The following is a 19578-nucleotide window of genomic DNA, read 5'->3' on the forward strand; positions in this document are numbered from 1 at the left end:
CCCAACTCCAGCCTTCTGCCACTTCTGTCCGGAACGTTTCCCTCTGTAATTTGATAGTCGACCGTAATACTTGTAATAAACTCACTTTTTAGGGAAGCTCTCAACGTTTTCGTGTAATTAGGCGCAGTAGGCTTGAGGTGCCACATCACAAAATATGGAATTTATGCGGAGGAAAATGAAGACTTTTGTTTTTCTGAATGCACTTGTAACGGTTATCTGGTGTGCCTCTCCGCGCTGCAACCCTGAAGACGAATTTCTCGGTAAAGTACTCCGCTTGCTATGATAACACACATGGTGTGTTTTGTTCACAGGAGTGATGTGACAGTGTGTAGGCTATTCCTGAAATATGTTTATCTACAAGGCAATGGTTCATAGGAATTTAATCTAAAACATAGACAAACTATTGTGGCCTATTTTAATTCACAAGCTGCCAACAGTAACAAAAGTAAAAGTAACCTCTTACAGCATGTGTCTTAAATGAGTGCGAAATAAAATGCTTAATTTATTTAGAGAATGATAGGAATTGCAGAGTTATATAGAAATATTGAGGTAGATATTCATCACTACTGAGAGGTCATCTGATCCTAAGAATGAGTTAATTAATATGATTTTACTGACAGACCAACCTGGTCTCAGAGCATTTCGTTTAAAAAAAAACGTAAATCCGATACTTTCTCTTTAGTATCATATGTTAAGTTTTGTATGGTATGTATTAATTTGTGATTGTCCATCAGCCATTTAGTATGACATGTTAGAAAGTACAATTCGTATTATATGTTACAAATGTGCAAATGTACAATATGTTAAGAATTTGCTAAACGTATTCTATGTTACGAATTCTAGCTAGGTGGCTAGGTGACTAACGTTAGCTAGCTGGCTAACATTTAAAGGGTTAAGGTTAGCATCAGGGGAAGGGTTAGCTAAAATAGTTAAGGTTAGGGTTAGGAAAAGGGTTAAGGTTGGGATTAGGGTTACGGGAAAGGTTAGCTAACATGCTAAGTAAGTTACAAAGATCTAAATAGTAGTAAGTAGTTGAAAAGTTGCTAATTAGATAAAAAGTTGTGCGTGATGAAACCTTCGTTTTTGCCTAAAGTAACCATCTGTCTTTTGTAACCATACCAATTGTAACATATCATACTAATTTAAGTGTCTTGGATTTATGTTTACTATATTACGTCTAATCTATGAGATCAGGCTGGACAGGCAGACATTTGTGAGGAGAGATGGTTAAGCCAGATAGAGGGTTCATAAAAACAAACTAAAGTCACCAATAACGGTGTTGATAAATGTTATTCTGCCATCTAGTGTTGAAGGTATGAAATAAACTAACAATGGTTTGTCTTTCAGGTCGTTTTTGCAAAGAACCAGAACCTGAAAAACGTATGTATTTCTTTCATCAAGAAACCCTTCAAACTTATGTAAATGTAATGTGTGTACAGACTTGACTGACAACATCTAGTAAGGTTATTATGGCTTTAGGCGGGCAGTGGGATATTCAATGGGATATTATGGCCTTAAGGCATCTCCGAGCTACCAAGTGTATTTTTGGATGATAAATAGCTGTATGAAATATTCACATTTTAATCTCCAGACATAATAGAAATATTTGGACTTCATCCTTTTTGGTACTGCATAGAGGTAGCTATATATGAGATAATAAAAACGTTTTAATATCAATTTAATATCAGGTTATGTATATTTTCCATGTCAAGGAAATGAGTGATGGTTGCTTACTGAACATCTTAGCTATATTTCTTAAATAAATGAACTGAGAACAAATGTAAAGATACAAGAGGAAAACACCTGGTCAAAACCCCTAAACATACTTATTTACAATGGAGAGAACATATGGAACCATAGAAACCATCTTGCAAGCGAGTTGACACTACGCCCCCACCTGAAAATAATGAATAACAAATCAATTGTTATAAGATTATTTTGCCACCCACATTACAAAAGCATCTCAAGGTCCCATCGAAGTTAATTGCAAAGATTACATAATAGTATGAAACAATACATGGTATTATGAAGTTTTGCATAAAGATGTTATATTACAGCCTTTTGATGTACTATGTGTATTTTATACATGAATGATTCAACATGGTAAGGTATGAGTCTACATTCAGATCAGTCACCATATAGCACTTAATCTCTTCCATCTTTCTGAACCTGCTTCTTGGTTGCCTCTCTCCTCTACCCAGCCAAGTGCGTGGACATCATGATGAACTACTGCGACGACATGTCCTACACCCACACCATGTTCCCCAACATCCTGGGCCACAGGACCCGTGAGGAGGCCGAGCTGGGCCCCGAGTACCTCCTCCTCAGTGTGGTCCACAACCTGCTCAATGGAGAGTGCACCCCGGACATCCGCATGCTGGGCTGCTCAGTGCTGGTGCCACGCTGTGAAAAGGAGAAAGTGTGTAGCTAACAAAGGATAATGTAATAACACTGGATAATGTAATAACGTTCAATAATGTCATAACTTTCATTAAAGTCAGAACGTTTTATTTTATAATGTAAGGTGCTCAAGCCGTGCAGGAGTACCTGCGAGGCGGTGCGTAAGAGCTGTCGCCACGCCTTTGAGGGCATCGAGATGGCCTGGCCCTACTTCTTGGACTGTGACCGCTTCTTTGTCAGCGACCAGGAGGGTTGTTACGACCCACTGGAGGGCCTACGAGGTAACAACCACAGTTTAACTGGTGTCATATCATACAAGTGACTATCAATCTATGATAGAGACTACAATAGGACACTAACTACTGTACAGTAGGATGTTGACTCAAATAGTATTTTCAGACATAAAACAACCACATGAGCAAAATGTACGACTAGAGAGAACCATGTGTGTCAATATTATTACAAGATGATATCAATCTAAAGAAAAATAACACCCAAACCTCCTCTAATAACAGAAGCATCCTTGGAGGGCCAACGGAGAACAGAGATTTATGATAGTCGCCTGGTTGCCACATGAGCCCTTGTGGTAAGGTGACCAGATGTCCCCGATTTCCCCAATTTTAATGGCCTGTCCCCGGCTCGAGTTGTTTCCGAAAATGTCCCCGATTAGCCCCTCAGAAAGAAAAAAGCAACTCTGAAGTTAGAGGGCTGATATTTCCATAATCAAACTTTGTATCCAATCAGATTTGTATGTAAATAATTATGTCTAACACAGTACCAAACTTGTTTGCTCTGCTTCGCCGCTGACCTTTTATGAGAATGGTAATCAATTCTTGTGTTATAATTAATACAAGTAGCCTATTAGAAAGGAACATAGCGAAAATGTGTAGTTAAATATTGTTCCATGCCATTGTTTATTATATTTCCGTGCAGCTGCCCCCACGTAGGCTTTTGTGACCTAGAAAGGATCTATATTTGTAGCAACTATACAAAGCCCTCAAAAAGAACCCATAAGCAAGATGTTAGAGATTTGACAACTGCAATACATGACCCATATGGGAACACATACAAATGATGTCACTTTATGTCCACAGGCAATGCTGTTATCATATCTGCCATTAATATCTTGACTCAAGCAAGATATACTGTGTGCTTTTTAACAAGTCTATGAATTCACGCGGAGAAGTGATCAGTCTAACTTGAGTTCCGTACAGTTTGTTTCTCTCTGTGGCTGCAACCAACGCACACTCCAGCTGTGAAATTGCTCTCAATGAGTGTTAATGAGTCCTCTATTCCTTTGTACTCTCTCTATTTAACTTCACAGCTACTCTTTCCCACCATAAACAGGTCCTACAGTAGCCTATACCGACAAAATAACAGTTGAATGTTCATATAGCCACTTCCCAGAAACATATCATAGATATGAATTTACATATTATACATACAATATGATATGGTTATAGATATGCACACAGATGGTGGTATAAAGTTTTACATAACAGTTTTTAGTGTAGTATGAAATCTGTTTCCAAACCGATCTTAGATTCTAACTGAAACACAAGCTGATGTCTGGCAACCCTACTAAGGTTTATAATTATTTCCATGCAGATATTTATGTTGAACTGATATCTTTGGTCTTATGTCTCAACTTTGATTGGTTGCTTACCTTTCAGGTCTGGCACATTTGCCTAAATGAGCACATTTATATAGAAGTGCAGACCGGGGCTAGAATGTAGACTTTTCACTTTCTCTAATTCGGCAGTCTCCTGACATTTTACAGGGCTTTACTCGGCATGAGATGAAAGACTAAGGCCGTATTTGGTAAAATGGTATTCTGATATGGATCCAATTTATTTAAGTGAGGCGGTTTATTGAAGCATGGTTATGCTTTCAAATGTAAACTTTTCTATGACATTGAATCAAAGTCACGCTTGCTAGTTAATACAAAAGTGACTTAACTGGCTTGGAACACTATTGATCTTTATATCGTTGGCTACACTTTATAACAACTTTTACGAATAAGCCATTATTATAAAAATGTCACCATCTCTTCTTTCTCATAGTGACACAGGAAGAAGACCAGGCCAGTATAGATAATACCCCTGAGGAGCCTCATACTGTCATCCAGTTTAGCTATCAGTCTAACACCCAGATGAACAGCATCCTGAAGAAGACTGCAGCGCAATGCCCCGAAATCGCCACAACTTACAGCATCGGCCGCAGTGTGGAGGGCAAAGACCTGCTAGTGATTGAGTTCTCAAACAACCCTGGAGTACATGAATTACGTGAGTACAAATGGTCCTCAAATCTACAGTACAGTGAGAGGGAGTCCTCGGTTCAGAGTTCAACCGGAGATAGTGTGTCTTTTTTGATTGTTGCACTAGACTGTAAGCTGCTGTCTTGGCCAGGTCTCCCTTGAAAAACAGATCATTCATCTCAAGCGACTTTCTTGCTGAATAAATGTTAAGTAAGTCCCTATCCTGTTGCCTGATATCAACAGTTGAACCGGAGATGAAGTACATAGGCAACATGCACGGGAACGAGGTGCTGGGTCGCCAGCTGTTGATCTATCTGACCCAGTACCTGTGTTCAGAGTACCTGCTGGGGAACCAGCGCATCCAGAGCCTGATCAACACCACGCGTATCCACATCCTGCCCTCCATGAACCCTGACGGCTATGAGTTGGCTGCTGCTGAGGTCCAGGGCACCAACGACCCCGAGAATGAGGAGGTAGGTTGAATCAATGTTGTTGCTATGTTATTTGAACGTAATTCCAACATGATGGTGAATCAACATGGAAGACTTATTGGCTTTGAAAGTATACACACATTCTACCAGGTTTTTGCCAGAATTCAACGGCAGGTCGGACGGAACGTTAAGTTTATTCTGCACCACAGGAGGTTGGTGGCACCTTAACTGGGGAGGTCAGAATTGTGGTCATGGTTGGAACAGAATCAGTGGAATCGTATCATCAGACACATGGTTTCCATTATTATGAGCTGCCTCCCCTCAGCAGCCTCCTGTGTTCAACACTGAATTCACATTAGCCAACAACACCAATCAAATATCAATCATATAATATTCACTGCTCGATACTTACAGTATACTACCCACTGTATGAAACTCTACAGGCTCAGAACTACTACAGCTGGACGCTGGGTCGAGGTAATGCCCAAAACATTGACCTGAACAGGAACTTCCCTGACCTGACCGCTGTCGCCTACGGCCGCCGCAGACACCGGCATTTCCGTAGCGACCACATCCCAATCCCAGACGCTTACTGGTTTGATAAGGTACAGTATGAATTCCTATCGATTTATATGCATGTGTGCATTGATTGTGTGGTGTTTATGCTACTGGATATGAATACATGACAATTGACAATGCCTTATTTTGGTGTATTTTGGCATTAGGACAGACAAAGTTTATTTACTGTTTAACTGATTTTTGTTCCCGAAAGTGAGGCAAAAAAACAAAACAGAAAAACAAATGAATCCAAATTGATACCAAGTGAGAGGGTTTTTCATAAATAGTGGAGAAGGAAAAAATGAGTACTTTACCACATTGTCCTAAGCACCTGTGCAAGCTCTAGACCTAATGTGGGTTTCAAGAGTTATATTATTTCAAGTGAAAATCTACGCTAGGAAATTGTGTTATTTTGAAAAAGAATGCAGATGATGTTACAATGTTAATTGTTATAATCATGGGAAATTAAGCAATGGGCAGTATATCTTGTAACAGTTTCTTTATTCTGAACATATCACTGATAAACATCAATAGCAGTATTATTAACATATGATGTATAATAGGATACAATATAAACTGTGTGAAAAAATTATTGACTTAATGTATAATCAGTTAATTCCTTAAATGTATAGCCTAACTCGACTTCAACAAAATATTAATACAATACAAATATTAAAAGGCCTATCATAGACGAGACATTATAGGAGAAATAGACTACTGAATGTAAAGAGGGCCAATCATTCAAGTTAGGTCCGTCAAATGAATGCAGCACGGGAAAAAGTACAATCCAATCCCTGTCATCTACAGGATAATAACATAATTTAATGTTCAGTGGCTTGCGAAAGTTTTCACCCCCCCTGGCATTTTTCCTATTTTGTTGCCTTATAACCTGGAATAAAATAGATTTTTGGGGGGTATGTATCATTTGATTTACACAACATGCCTACCACTTTGAAGATGCAAAATATTTTTTATTGTGAAACAAACAAGAAAAGGACAAAAAAGCAGAAAAATAGAGCGTGCATAACTATCCCCCCCCAGATCAATACTTTGTAGAGCCACCCTTTGCAGCAATTACAGCTGCAAGTCTCTTGGGGTATGGTTCTATAAGCTTGGCACATCTAGCCATTGGGATTTCTGCCCATTCTTCAATGCAAAACGGCTTCAGCTCCTTCAGGTTGGATGGGTTCCGCTTGTGTATAGCAATTTTTAAGTCATACCACAGCTTCTCAATTGGATTGAGGTCTGGGCTTTGACTAGGCCATTCCAAGAAATGTACATGTTTCCCCTTAAACCACTCGAGTGTTGCTTTAGCAGTATGCTTAGGGTCATTGTCCTGCTGGAAGGAAGGTGAACCCCCGTCCCAATCTCTGGAAGACTGGAAGACTGAAATAGGTTTCCCTCAAGAATTTTCCTGTATTTAGCGCCATCCATCATTCTGACCAGTTTCCCAGTCCCTGCCAATGAAAAACATCCCCTCAGCATGATGCTGCCACCACCATGCTTCACTGTGGGGATGGTGTTCTTGGGGTGATGAGAGGTGTTGGGTTTGCGCCAGACATAGCGTTTTCCTTGATGGCCAAAAAGCTCAATTTTAGTCTCATCTGACCAGAGAACCTTCTTCTATATGTTTGGGGAGTCTCCCACATGCCTTTTGGCGAACACAAAACATGTTTGCTTATTTTTTTCTGGCCACACTTCGGTAAAGCCCAGCTCTGTGGAGTATACGGCTTAAAGTGGTCCTATGGACAGATACTCCAATCTCCGCTGTGGAGCTTTGCAGCTTCTTCAGTGTTATCTTTGGTCTCTTTGTTGCCTCACTGATTAATGACCTCCATGCCTGGTCCATGAGTGGATCATTTTTTAAATAATGGATTTAATGGTGCTCCGTGGGATGTTCAAAGTTTCAGATTTTTTTATGACCCAACCCTGATCTGTACTTCCCTACAACTTTGTCCCTGACCTGTTTGAAGAGCTCCTTGGTCTTCATAATGCCGCTTGCTTGGTGGTGATGCAGACTCTGGGGCCTCTCAGAACAGGTGTATATATACTAAGATCATGTGATAGATCATGTGACACTTAGATTGCGCACAGGTGGACTTTATTTTAACTAATTATGTGACTTCTGAAGGTAATTGGTTAAACCAGATCTTATTTAGGGGCTTCATAGCAAAGGGGGTGAATACATATGCATGCACAACTTTTCCGTTTTTTATTTTTTTGAATTTTTTGAAACAAGTTATTTCATTTCACTTCACCGTTTTGGACTATATTGTGTATGTTCATTACATGAAATCCAAATAAATATCAATTTAAATTACAGGTTGTAATGCAACACAATAGGAAAAACGCCAAGGGGGTGAATACTTTTGCAAGGCACTGTATATAGGGTAATAGAGTAGAATATTCAATTTTTTTCTAATTCAAGATTGATTGACAAGAAATAATTGTAATAAAAGGAAATGTTAATGTATAATGAGTTCATTACCTGAATGTATCATATACTGTAGCCTATAGGCTTTAACAAAATATGTGTAAAGGAGTGCGTAAATGGCTGCAGGGAAGTCAGGCGCAGGAGAGCAGAAATGGGTAGCAAACGGGTTCCCTTTATTGAGGCGAACAGAACACGGTACTAAGAAAACTAAACATATAATAACCCGGCGCAAACCAGCCTGGAGTACACATACATTTACATATAACAATTCCACACACAGACATGGGGGGAAACAGAGGGTTATATGCAAAACGAGTAATGAGGGAATGCAAACCAGGTGTGCGGGAAAACAAGACAAAACAAACGGAAAATGAAAGGTAGATCGACGATGGCTAGAAGACCGGTGACATCGACGGGCGAATGCCGCCCGAACAAGGAGAGGGACCGACCTTGGCGGAAGTCGTGACAATATGAATAGGCCTATCATAGACAAGGCCTTTAATTTGAAGAAAGAGGGACAATCATTCAAGTTAGGTCTGTCAAATGAATGTAGCTTTGAAAATAGTTAATTTCAATCTGGCCATAGAGTATAGCCTATCTATCGTATAATCTACAGAATATTTGTTTTATTTAAAATGTGCAATTAGAAGCATCATTCCATTACAGAGTAATCTTTATTAAATTTGAGGTCAGTAGGCCTATACAGTCAATCACTCACAGCATCCTCCTTCAATTGCCTCATCCGGCTGCTAGGAAAAGCACACACCTTGGAGATAGTCGACCACATCATTGTGGAGGTCCTTATCTGCGCGAAGTTTGTGTGTGCCACTGGCGATGCATTTTGCAGGATATGCTGTTCTCGGTGCACATGATAACTTCAAACACATTCTGTCTACAGGCAGTAGGCTTCTGGTCAAATGTAAGTTATGATTCGCAAATCATCATACAGCAGACACACTTCAATGTCATCACTCATTTTGACTTCAATTTGGTTTTGCAAAATACTCTCAGCTTGCACTGGGGAATGCTGAGGAATGCCCTGATCTCTGGCCAGTCATTCGGTTTGATGATGACATTGTTGTTTTGGGTTATTAATTGAGGCGACGGGCTCAATTATGCTGGCATGCAAGAGAAATTAAACGTCTTCAAATACATGTCCCGAGCATGTGTCACTGTTCAATTAGAGGCATGAACATAACAATCGGATGATCTGAAGGGCTTAGGTATTTTATTCTCGCGTATCAGTTTGGGAAATCTTCAAGGTAGAGCGGACAGTGCATTACAGAAAAAGAACAAAGTACCGCATAAATTGAGAAGGGTGCAATTGTGGCCTGCAATTTGGGGCTTTCCTGCATCTGCAGGAACCCCGCTTTATACTTCAATTTGTCAATTTTTAAACTAGGACAGGTGGGAGGCATTCATGCAGGAACCAATGAGATGCTCGATGGGGGGTGATCATGAAGGAACCAATGGGATGCTTGAGGGGTGGCATTCCTGCAGAATCAGGAATGTCCACATGCAGGAACGCCCTGAATAGCGGGCTGCAGTTGCACACTATTGCATTTTTAAAAGAAAAGTCAAGCAGGGCATCCATTAAATAGTAAATCAAGTTTGTGTGTCCTTATTGATGTATCGTCAATATTTGATATCAAGATATGTAATTGAGCTTTGAGCTTCACCAATCATTTCCTGTTGTCATGCCATCATTCATTTTTGTTGTGATATGACCAGCTGAAGATGGTGACATATGATTTATAAGCCGGTCTGTATGTGTTTCAAATAAATCAGGTAGCTCCAGAGACATACGCAGTCATGAAGTGGATCAGGTCCATTCCCTTTGTGCTCTCAGCTAACTTCCACGGAGGAGAGCTGGTGGTGTCCTATCCCTACGACCTCTCCAAACACCCACTAGAGGAGAAGATGTTCTCCCCCACGCCAGACGAACAGGTATGTAGGACTGACAGCAAAATGTATCCTTCACTCCAACATGAACAATACTCTCCAGAATGGACTGCACTCTATGACCTGAAGTGTGTCTATTGCAGAGAGCTGTCCAATTGATTGTTCATGCTCTGCATTTATGATGATTCATTACCACATTCTTGAGAAAAAAAGGTTCATTTTGGAGATTTCCTTTGCGGTCACATGTAAAGGAAATGTATCTTAGCTGCAAACAAATCAAACTAACATTTCAAATCTATTTTTTTTTTAATTTATCTGTTATTTTACCAGGTAAGTTGACTGAGAACACATTCTCATTTGCAGCAACAACCTGGGGAATAGTTACAGGGGAGAGGAGAGGGACGAATGAGCCAATTGTAAACTGGGAATTATTAGGTGACCGTGATGGTTTGATGGCCAGACTGGGAATTTAGTCAGGACACCGGGGTTAACACCCCTACTCTTACAATAAGTGCCATGGGATCTTTAATGACCGCAGAGATTCAGGACACCCATTTAATGTCCCATCCGAAAGATGGCACCCTACACAGAGTAGTGTCCCCAATCACTGCCCTGTGGCATTGGGATATTTTTTAGACCAGAGGAAAGAGTGCCTCCTACTGGCCCTCCAACACCACTTCCAGCAGCATCTGGTCTCCCAACCAGAGACTGACCAGGACCAACCCTGCTTAGCTTCTGAAACAAGCCAGCAGTGGTATGGAGGGTGGTATGCTGCTGGCAAGGGTGGTATGCTTCTATTTAACAGTAAACAGAACTTGCCGTTATCTTTTTTTATGAACGAGAAAGACATGTTTTATTTTTTTGCTGCAGGTATTCAAGCAGATAGCGAGAACATATGCAGATGCCCATGCCACCATGTCAGGAAATAACTCTGAAAGGTGTGGGAGCTTTGGCAGCATCGGCCAGGACGGAATCATTAATGGAGCAAAGTGGTACAGTTTCGCAGGTGGTGAGTTTAAAGTAACTGTCCAGTGTTTCCAGATTTCTAATAAATATGACCTATAAATATAGCTGCGAGCAGCATTGAACAGGGTTCACAGGATGACAGAAAGGAGACAATATCAGTTGGATAACAAAGCAAGCACTCCATCATGTAGGAACTATCTCCCTTTATGTGCCATCAGTGAAAGCATTACTATGTTTATCTCTCAAAACCACAAGGATGACACACGTGAAGTTTAGTCTAGTGCTGTAGCTTGAAATACAGCAGGTATTCATTCTTAAAGTAATTACTTAATGTTTTGAGTTTATATACAATGCTTGGGACAATTTCACTAATGCTAAGATTTGTTGAATATTTTCATCTTATTTTCATGATATTTCACGTTGTTCGTCTGCATAATTTATATCTAGCATTTATTTGCATAAGACAAAGTCTGCTTGATCAATAGTTATTGGTGCCACTGGTGCCAATGACCTCTATAGTGCCACCAGGTGCAGCCACCTAGGGTTGCAGTGACTATAGCCACACAGATTCTAAAGGACATATACATAAGGTTTACATACCAAATTTCATGGCTCCATGTCCATCAGTTAAGTTCTTATAGCCCTGGTGTGATATGGTGCCATCTAGTGGTTTAGCGTGGCCGACTTTGAATGCAGCAACTAATCATTCTCAAATTCATCAGAGGCTAATTCATTGAGTATATCTGGAGTCAATCTGACTTATTAGGGATGTGCATCTCTCCTTACAAGCACGATTCGTTATGCATCTAGATACAAGTGCTCCGATACGATACAGAGACCATACTTTTCGTTTTAATCAATTTGGTGCGATTCAGTTTGATTAGTGGAACGAATCGATGTGCTTCGGTTTGATACGATTCATGTGTGTCTAGGGACCTGAGCTAAGCCTTAGGGCAGACTGAGCATCTACCACTATGTGATAAGGATGGGCTATTTATGTTTTTGTCCCCCTACTTTTTATCTGAAATCCACATCACCCACTGATTAATTTGTCATATAGCAGATTCAAATGTTTTGAGCTAGTAACATGTCAATATTTATCTTTCAAAATGAGCTATGACATACAGTACATGGCAAATTAATATAACACAGCTTTTGTTTTCACCCCGTCTCAAAAGGTAATGGTTTTGACCGTTTGGAGCTTTACTGAGGAGAGGTGTCCAACCAGTGCGGCTCTCAAAAAGTATTGCTGTCCTTGTTATGAAATGACAACTACCCTGTCCATGTAAAAATGACCAAATGCACTGACTGGTTAAAGCAGAACTACCAAAAATATTTAAATCTCATATGCAATTAAATCCATAAAAGTTTGATAGGCTGAAGGATAGGACGCATCAATTTAGTCACAACAGATTATCTGTATTTTCAGAACAAGGTTTCGTAGCGTTTTAATCGATTTTCTTACCTTTTGGATCGGTTTGGGCTCCCGTGGACCGATGCACTCATATCTTAAACATTTGAACCGGGATTAAACATTTCAACCGGGGCCGATGCTTATCAGCGAATCGATACATCCCTATTACTTATGATTCATGAGAAGTTTTTTGTTTGTTTGTGTTTTTAGCATTAGGATAATATGCTAATGCTAAATATGATGTGCTTGCCATATTTGAATGCAGCAACAATTATTTTTCAAAACCATTAAAGACTGATGTAATGAGTCTAAATACATCATCTGGAGAGAATCTGATGTATGGTTCATGAGGAGAAGATGATTGCAGATGATTTTGAGCGTAAGCGTTTCATATGCAAAGAATGAGTTGTCAAAAATGTCCTTGTTTTTTGAGATATCAATACCAAATTCAGTGTCTTAGGGACATCCATGATAGCGAGTTTCAAGTTGAATAGGCCAAATGGACATGTTTAAATGGACACGTAAATGGACACGTAAAATCTGATTTTCTCAAGCTAAGTTAAGACGTAAATAAAGGTTACAATTTGTAAAAAAAAAAAAAAAAATGCACCATGGGCCTACATTCTAAATGTCGTGCCATTTGGACTAATGGTTCATGAGAAGATTTTTGAAAGTTTTCTTTAGCATATTTTAGCGTATTAGCATATGTACTCATATGCATCTACTGGTATTGTGTGGACATCTTTGAATGCATCAACGTTATTTTATCAAACTCTTTAGGGACTATTGTAATGAGTCCAAATACCACATTTGGAGTGAATCTGACTTTTAGATGATTTTTTACCATTTTTAATACTGAACAAAAATATAAACGCAACATGTAAAGTGTTGGTCCCATTTTTCATGAGCTGAAATAAAAGATCCCTGAAATGTTCCATAAGCACAAAATGTTTCAGCATGATAATGCACTGCCCCATGTTGCAAGGATCTGTACAGAATTCCTGAAATCTGAAAATGTCCCAGTTCTTCCACAGCCATTGAAGAGTAGTGGGACAACATTCCACAGGCCACAATCAACAGCCTGAAGGAGATGTGTCGCACTGCATGAGAAAAACAGTGGTCACACAAGATACTGACTGATATTCTGATCCACACCCCTACCTTTTTTTTAAAGTATCCGTGACCAGATGCATATATGTATTCCCAGTCATGTGAAATCCATAGATAAGGGCCTAATTTATTTATTTAAATTGAATGATTTTCTTATATGAACTGTAACACAGTAAAATCTTTGAAATTGTTGCATGTTGCATTTATATTTTTATTCAGTGTATTTTAAGCATTAGCATTACATAGTCAAAAACAAAAAAGTTCATTATTAATAGTTTCCTTATTCTTTAAGATATCAATGCCAAACTAACATGGCTCATCATGGTAATGTCTTTGATGACCCTAAAAAGTTTCAAGTTGATAAGCCATTGTGAAGTGGATTTAAAAAGGATTTAAATGGATGCATAAAATCTGATTTCCTGATTTATCACTAACTCAGACATTTCTTAACCAACGCCTTAGCTTTTCTCAAACTAAATTAAGAGATGTACCATGGGCCTACTACATAAAACATGTGGTGTTATTTGGTCTTATGGTTCATGAGAAGTTTTCCCAAGGTTTTCCAAAATATACTATACTGATGGACCTTATGGTTCCTTGATACAAATGTGTTAATCATCAGGAAAGACACCTACATACAATGTTTCAAGTCTATAGGTCAAATGGGGCGACAGATATGAGGGTTTAAGTGAGACTGCTAATAACAGCGCCGCCTATAGGCCAATCAGTGCCATTATTTTTGACCAAGTTACATATGGCCTGAAGTATGTGTGTCAAATTAGAAAAAAGTTACCAATCTATGCTTGAGTTATTTGACCATATCAAGGGGATTTTTTAAAATAATAACAATAGGTTTCACAGCTTCGCTAATTGGAATAGTTTTCCTTCCAAAAAAGCTAATCTCAGGAGCCTTACATCATCCTCTTATGAGAAAATTGCAAATATTAAATAAATAAATAAATACATTCTCCACTTTAAGCTTTGGCCACGAATAGCATATAGGAGTGTAAGATGAGTCAACAACATTATTTGGGTATGAGTTAACAGAATATTAACTTTTATAAATTAGATTTTCAGTGGACATTTAATTTTAAAAAACAACGTCAAATCAGTCGATAAGTCTAGAACTGTTGAAGTGAATGTACAACATTAGATTAAAATAGCTGATGAAGGCTCAATGAAAACCTGCACTTACTAAGCAAGTTGTATTTTGAAGTATGAAAGCCACCTGGTGGTGCTTCTAGTTATTGTCTTTCTATGATGATGAGTTTGTCATTTCTTTCACTGGTACATATTTCCTCTTGTAATGTGGCCAGGTATGCAGGACTTCAACTACCTCCACACTAACTGTTTGGAAGTGACGGTGGAGTTGGGCTGTGATAAATTCCCAGCTGAGGAGGAGTTATACACAGGCTGGCAGGACAACAAAGAGGCTCTGCTCACATTCATGGAGTCGGTGAGAGACCTCAAACCCAGCAATTCATTCCAAAACATCCCCCAATCAACCCTTCTGTTTTCAATCACTCCTTTTAACAGATCTGAGAGGACTTCTCCACTAACACTGCTTCTCAATGTTTCCCAGGTCCACCGTGGAATAAAGGGAATAGTAAAGGATGCGGATGGGAATGGAATCAAAGGTGCAAGGATATCTGTCCGAGGAATAAGGCATGACATCACAACAGGTAATATCTATAGTCTGCCTTACAGATTGCGATTGGTCATTTTTATTGCATGCTTTGGGAATCTAAGTGATAGTTATTAGATGAATACATACATTTGAAGTCAGAAGTTTACATACACTTAGGTTGGAGTCATTAAAACTTGTTTTTAAACAACTCCACAAATTTCTTGATAACAAACTATAGTTTTGGCAAGTCGATTAGGACATCTACTTTGTGCATGACACAAGTAATTTTTCCAACAATTGTTTACAGACAGATTATTTCATTCATAATTCACTGTATTACAATTCCAGTGGCTCACAAGTGTACATACACTAAGACCTCAGAAAAAAAGTTGTAGACCTCCACAAGTCTGGTTCATCCTTGGGAGCAATTTCCAAACGCCTGAAGGTACCACGTTCATCTGTACAAATAATAGTGCGCAAGTATAACACCATGGGACCACATAGCCGTCATACCGCTCAGGAAGGAGATGTGTTCTGTCTTCTAGAGATGAACGTACTTTGGTGCAAAAAGTGCAAATCAATCCCAAAACAACAGCAAAGGACCTTGTGAAGATGCTGGAGGAAACAGGTGCAAAAGTATCTATACCTACAGTAAAACGAGTCCTATATCGACATATCCTGAAAGGCCGCTCAGCAAGGAAGAAGCCACTGCTCCAAAACCGCCATAAAAAAGCCAGACTACGGTTTGCAACTGCACATGGGGACAAAGATCATACTTTTTGGAGAAATGGCCTCTGGTCTGATGAAACAAAAATAGAACTGTTTGGCCATAATGGCTATTCTTATGTTTGGAGGAAAAAGGGGGAGGCTTGCAAGCCAAAGAACACCATCCATGGATATATTGAAGCAACATCTCAAGACATCAGTCAGGAAGTTAAAGCGTAGTCGCAAATGGGTCTTCCAAATGGACAATGACCCCAAGCATACTTCAAAGTTGTGGCAAAATGGCTTAAGGACAACAAAGTCAAGGTATTGGAGTGGCCATCACAAAGCCCTGACCTCAATCCTATAGAAAATTTGTGGGCAGAACTGAAAAAGTGTGTGCGAGCAAGGAGGCCTACAAACCTGACTCAGTTACACCAGCTCTGTCAGGAGGAATGGGCCGAAATTCACCCAACTTATTGTTGGAAGTTTGTGGAAGGCTGCCCGAAACGTTTGACCCAAGTGAAACAATTTAAAGGCAATGCTACCAAATATTAATTGAGTGTATGTAAACTTCTGACCCACTGGGAATGTGATGAAAGAAATAAAAGCTTAAATAAATCATTCTCTCTGCTATTATTCTGACATTTCACATACTTAAAATAAAGTGGTGATCCTAACTGACCTAAGACAGGGATTTTTTACTAGGATTAAATGTCAGGAATTGTGAAAAACTGAGTTTAAATGTGTTTGGATAAGGTGTATGTAAACTTCCAACTTCAACTGTAGCTTTGAGGATTTTAGTAGTAGTTTGAAGTAGTTTCATTTTCTATAATGCTAAAGCTCTAAGAGATCCCATTTTAATTGTGTAAAATAACAGTCATGTCCTGTTTGAGATGTCAGGCTGTGTGTAACCCATTGAGTCAAAAGATCCTCTCTCCCTTCCACCCTTTCTTTCTAGCTGAAAACGGAGACTACTGGCGCATGCTAACTGCTGGCATCCACATCCTGACTGCCTCTGCACCAGGCTACACCAGGGCCATGAAGAAGATCCACCTCCCGGCACGCATGCAGAAAGCAGGCCGGGTGGACTTTGTTCTGCAGAAGGCAGTGGTGGAGCCTGACATAGAGGAGGACTATAACATCCCTTCCATGGGAACCTATGAGCGCTTTGACCCCTACAACCAGTTTGAGCGCTATTCCATTAGGGAGCAGAACCAGAACAGAGAGGAGAGGCAGGAGAAACCATGGTGGTGGAGCTACTTTAGCCGTGCCCACGGATCTGCTCCCACCTGGCTTCTCAGAATTGATTAGAGCTTCTCCACTCCAATAAAATAGAATATTCTATGGCTAATTCTATGGTTCTCGTTCCTCCTATAGCCCTCTTTCTCAACTCTGGTCCCTGAGTACCATCAAGGTTTGCAGATGTCTGTTACAACTCAATACTAGCAAACATAATTCAATTAATCAACAGCTTGATAATTAGTTGAATCATGTGTGCCTGTATAGGGCTTGAATAAAAAATGTGCAACCCTGGGGTTTCTCGGGGACCAGATTTGAGAACACTGCATTACAGGATCAAAGGCTACTATTTGAGTTGAATATGATTTACATAATCTTATCATAAAAGTAACACATTTTAACATTACCATTATTATCCGTTGCATCAAACTTGTCATAACTGAATTTAAAGAGGAAATAGCTAGTTGGCTGGCCATCAAGTTGTTCATGATAGCAATATGTAAATTTAACAAGGCATAGTTCATTTAAAGTGTTTTCTCCTAAAGGTAGCCCCCATTCTCAAGCTTTTGCCCTGTTATGCTGCTTCACTTTATGCCCATAATGCAACACCGGAAGGTTGAACGACTCAAACCATTTGTCTCTCCACTCTCACATATTTGTGTTTATAATAAAACATGATTAAATAACAATAACTATTGCTACTACTGGCTTTTTGTATGTTAAATAAAAGAGAGAAACATTGTTAACACATTCTCTTCAGTTAAATTTGACCTCCCTTTAAATCTTCCAAAATGAGGTAAGTTCAATTCTTATAACACTGTAAAGTATCTAATTCTCAGACAGTCACAGTTCCACTTTATAATAAGTGTTCCCTAAAATGTGTCTACATGGTAGTAAATGGGTCCCTAGTCTCTTTAAAATATGTAATGAAACTCATTGGCCATAAGAGGGCAGCCTAATTTCACTTGTTGTTGCCCATGCTACATATTCAACTGAACTGCCATCCCAGGCAAGACAACCATTCCAGCCAACCCCATACTGCATCCCCCGTCTCTACCACACGACCACGTATAGCATCTGTTAAAGTAGAACCAGAGGCAGTGATATGTCAGTCTGGTACCAGTCAACCGTGCTTTATGAACTAGAAAGTGTGTCATTTCACATAGCGCTCGGCATCAATTTACTCTTGTGGCTCTAGTTGTTATCTTCAGTATTTGTCTTACATTTTACCTAGATATGAATTGATCTGAAACAAAATGTTCAGTCATATCTTGTAATGTAATTGATGTTAAGTAATTGATGTTAACTTGTGAATATCATTAAGGTAACCCCTTAACAGGTATGCCAACACTGTGCCTGTTCCTTGAAAGAAGAGAACAATCTAATTTGCTAATGGTAAAGGATGTTGTATAGGCTTGCAATAGCTTACATTATTTAATACCAATGTACACCACTCCACAGTATTCAGCTAGCAATGAGAATAAATGCTTTCTTCAATCTCCCCTACATACATTTGAGCTGATGTTCAGTTATGATTAGTAAACGGAGGTCTAATCTGATTTGTGTTTGTGTATATTTCCAGATGTCAGCATTCCTGACATACCAAACAGTTGACCACTGTCTGCTGTACTTGCTAGGCTGTTGTCCCTTGACCCTATCTGACCAAACATTATCTCCTTGAATCACAAAGCTAGACCAAACCCTGGCAAACACGTCCCTCATTGAGCCACTGCTGGTAAGAATTTATAAGCACTTCAATAATGCATAAATATACATTATTTTAAAGGGATTATTCACACAAATTATGAAATGACTTGTGTGTTTCATTACCTTGAAAGCATGGGCAAAGGGAGATTGCTACCCACACTTTGTCAAACATGGCTTCACACAGACCCTTTTAGAATTCATGACCAAAAATGTATTCGAGTGGATGGATCCCAATTAGCATTTTAGTGTTTGCATGCACAAATCATACACATTGCATAGTCATTTTTCTTCTCAGTAATATTGTAATTTAGGTGGTCTATCCCTTTTAGATAACCCAATGGCATGGACTTCTCTTTCTTGCTCCACAATGATGTGCATTTATCATTCATGTAATTCAGTCTGTTATAAATAAATAACACATAACATTTACATTTTAGTTATTTAGCAGATGCTCTTATCCAGTGCATTTATCTTAAAGCTACATGTAACCTTTTGGGCGACCTGACCAAATTCATATAGAAATGTGAGTTATAGGTCTTTCATTCCCATTGAAAGCAAGTCTAGGTGCACTATGTCTAGGCTTCCTGTTCTTAAATTTAGTTTTTGAGAATGCACTTCCGGTTTTGTACACCAGCGTCAAAAACTGAAAATACAATATTTTTGGTTATGGAAAAGATATTTCACAGCGGTTTAGATGGAACAATGATTCTCTACACAATGACTGCTTGTTATGTTACATAAACAGAAATTAGGATAAATATTATAATTTTAGCAACCATGAAATGGCATGGCAATTTCTGCATAGTACATTTTTAAAATAGCTTGTGG

At 39.2% G+C, this 19578-nt stretch overlaps 1 protein-coding gene across 1 annotated transcript; it reads left to right on the top strand.

Annotated features, from left to right (window-relative positions):
- The first annotated feature begins 65 nt into the window (after positions 1-65).
- Positions 66-19179, top strand: LOC118368705 (carboxypeptidase Z-like). Its single transcript, XM_035753016.2, has 12 exons — positions 66-260; positions 1348-1380; positions 2202-2419; positions 2525-2681; positions 4464-4685; positions 4901-5130; positions 5532-5693; positions 9869-10027; positions 10853-10991; positions 14789-14928; positions 15055-15154; positions 16763-19179. The coding sequence occupies exons 1-12, from the start codon at positions 155-157 to the stop codon at positions 17113-17115; spliced, it is 2019 nt and encodes a 672-aa protein (XP_035608909.1). The 5' UTR covers positions 66-154; the 3' UTR covers positions 17116-19179.
- The last annotated feature ends 399 nt before the right edge of the window (positions 19180-19578 follow it).

The sequence above is a fragment of the Oncorhynchus keta genome, chromosome 35, assembly GCF_023373465.1.
Source record: "Oncorhynchus keta strain PuntledgeMale-10-30-2019 chromosome 35, Oket_V2, whole genome shotgun sequence".
Taxonomy (NCBI): domain Eukaryota; kingdom Metazoa; phylum Chordata; class Actinopteri; order Salmoniformes; family Salmonidae; genus Oncorhynchus; species Oncorhynchus keta.

Bases quoted from the DNA above. Each gene is read 5' to 3' on its own strand.
- LOC118368705 (XM_035753016.2), top strand. From the start codon at position 155: ATGGAATTTATGCGGAGGAAAATGAAGACTTTTGTTTTTCTGAATGCA. The intron at 1,381-2,201 runs GTATGTATTTCT...TCCTCTACCCAG, and splicing joins AGAACCAGAACCTGAAAAAC to CCAAGTGCGTGGACATCATG. The intron at 5,131-5,531 runs GTAGGTTGAATC...GAAACTCTACAG, and splicing joins ACGACCCCGAGAATGAGGAG to GCTCAGAACTACTACAGCTG.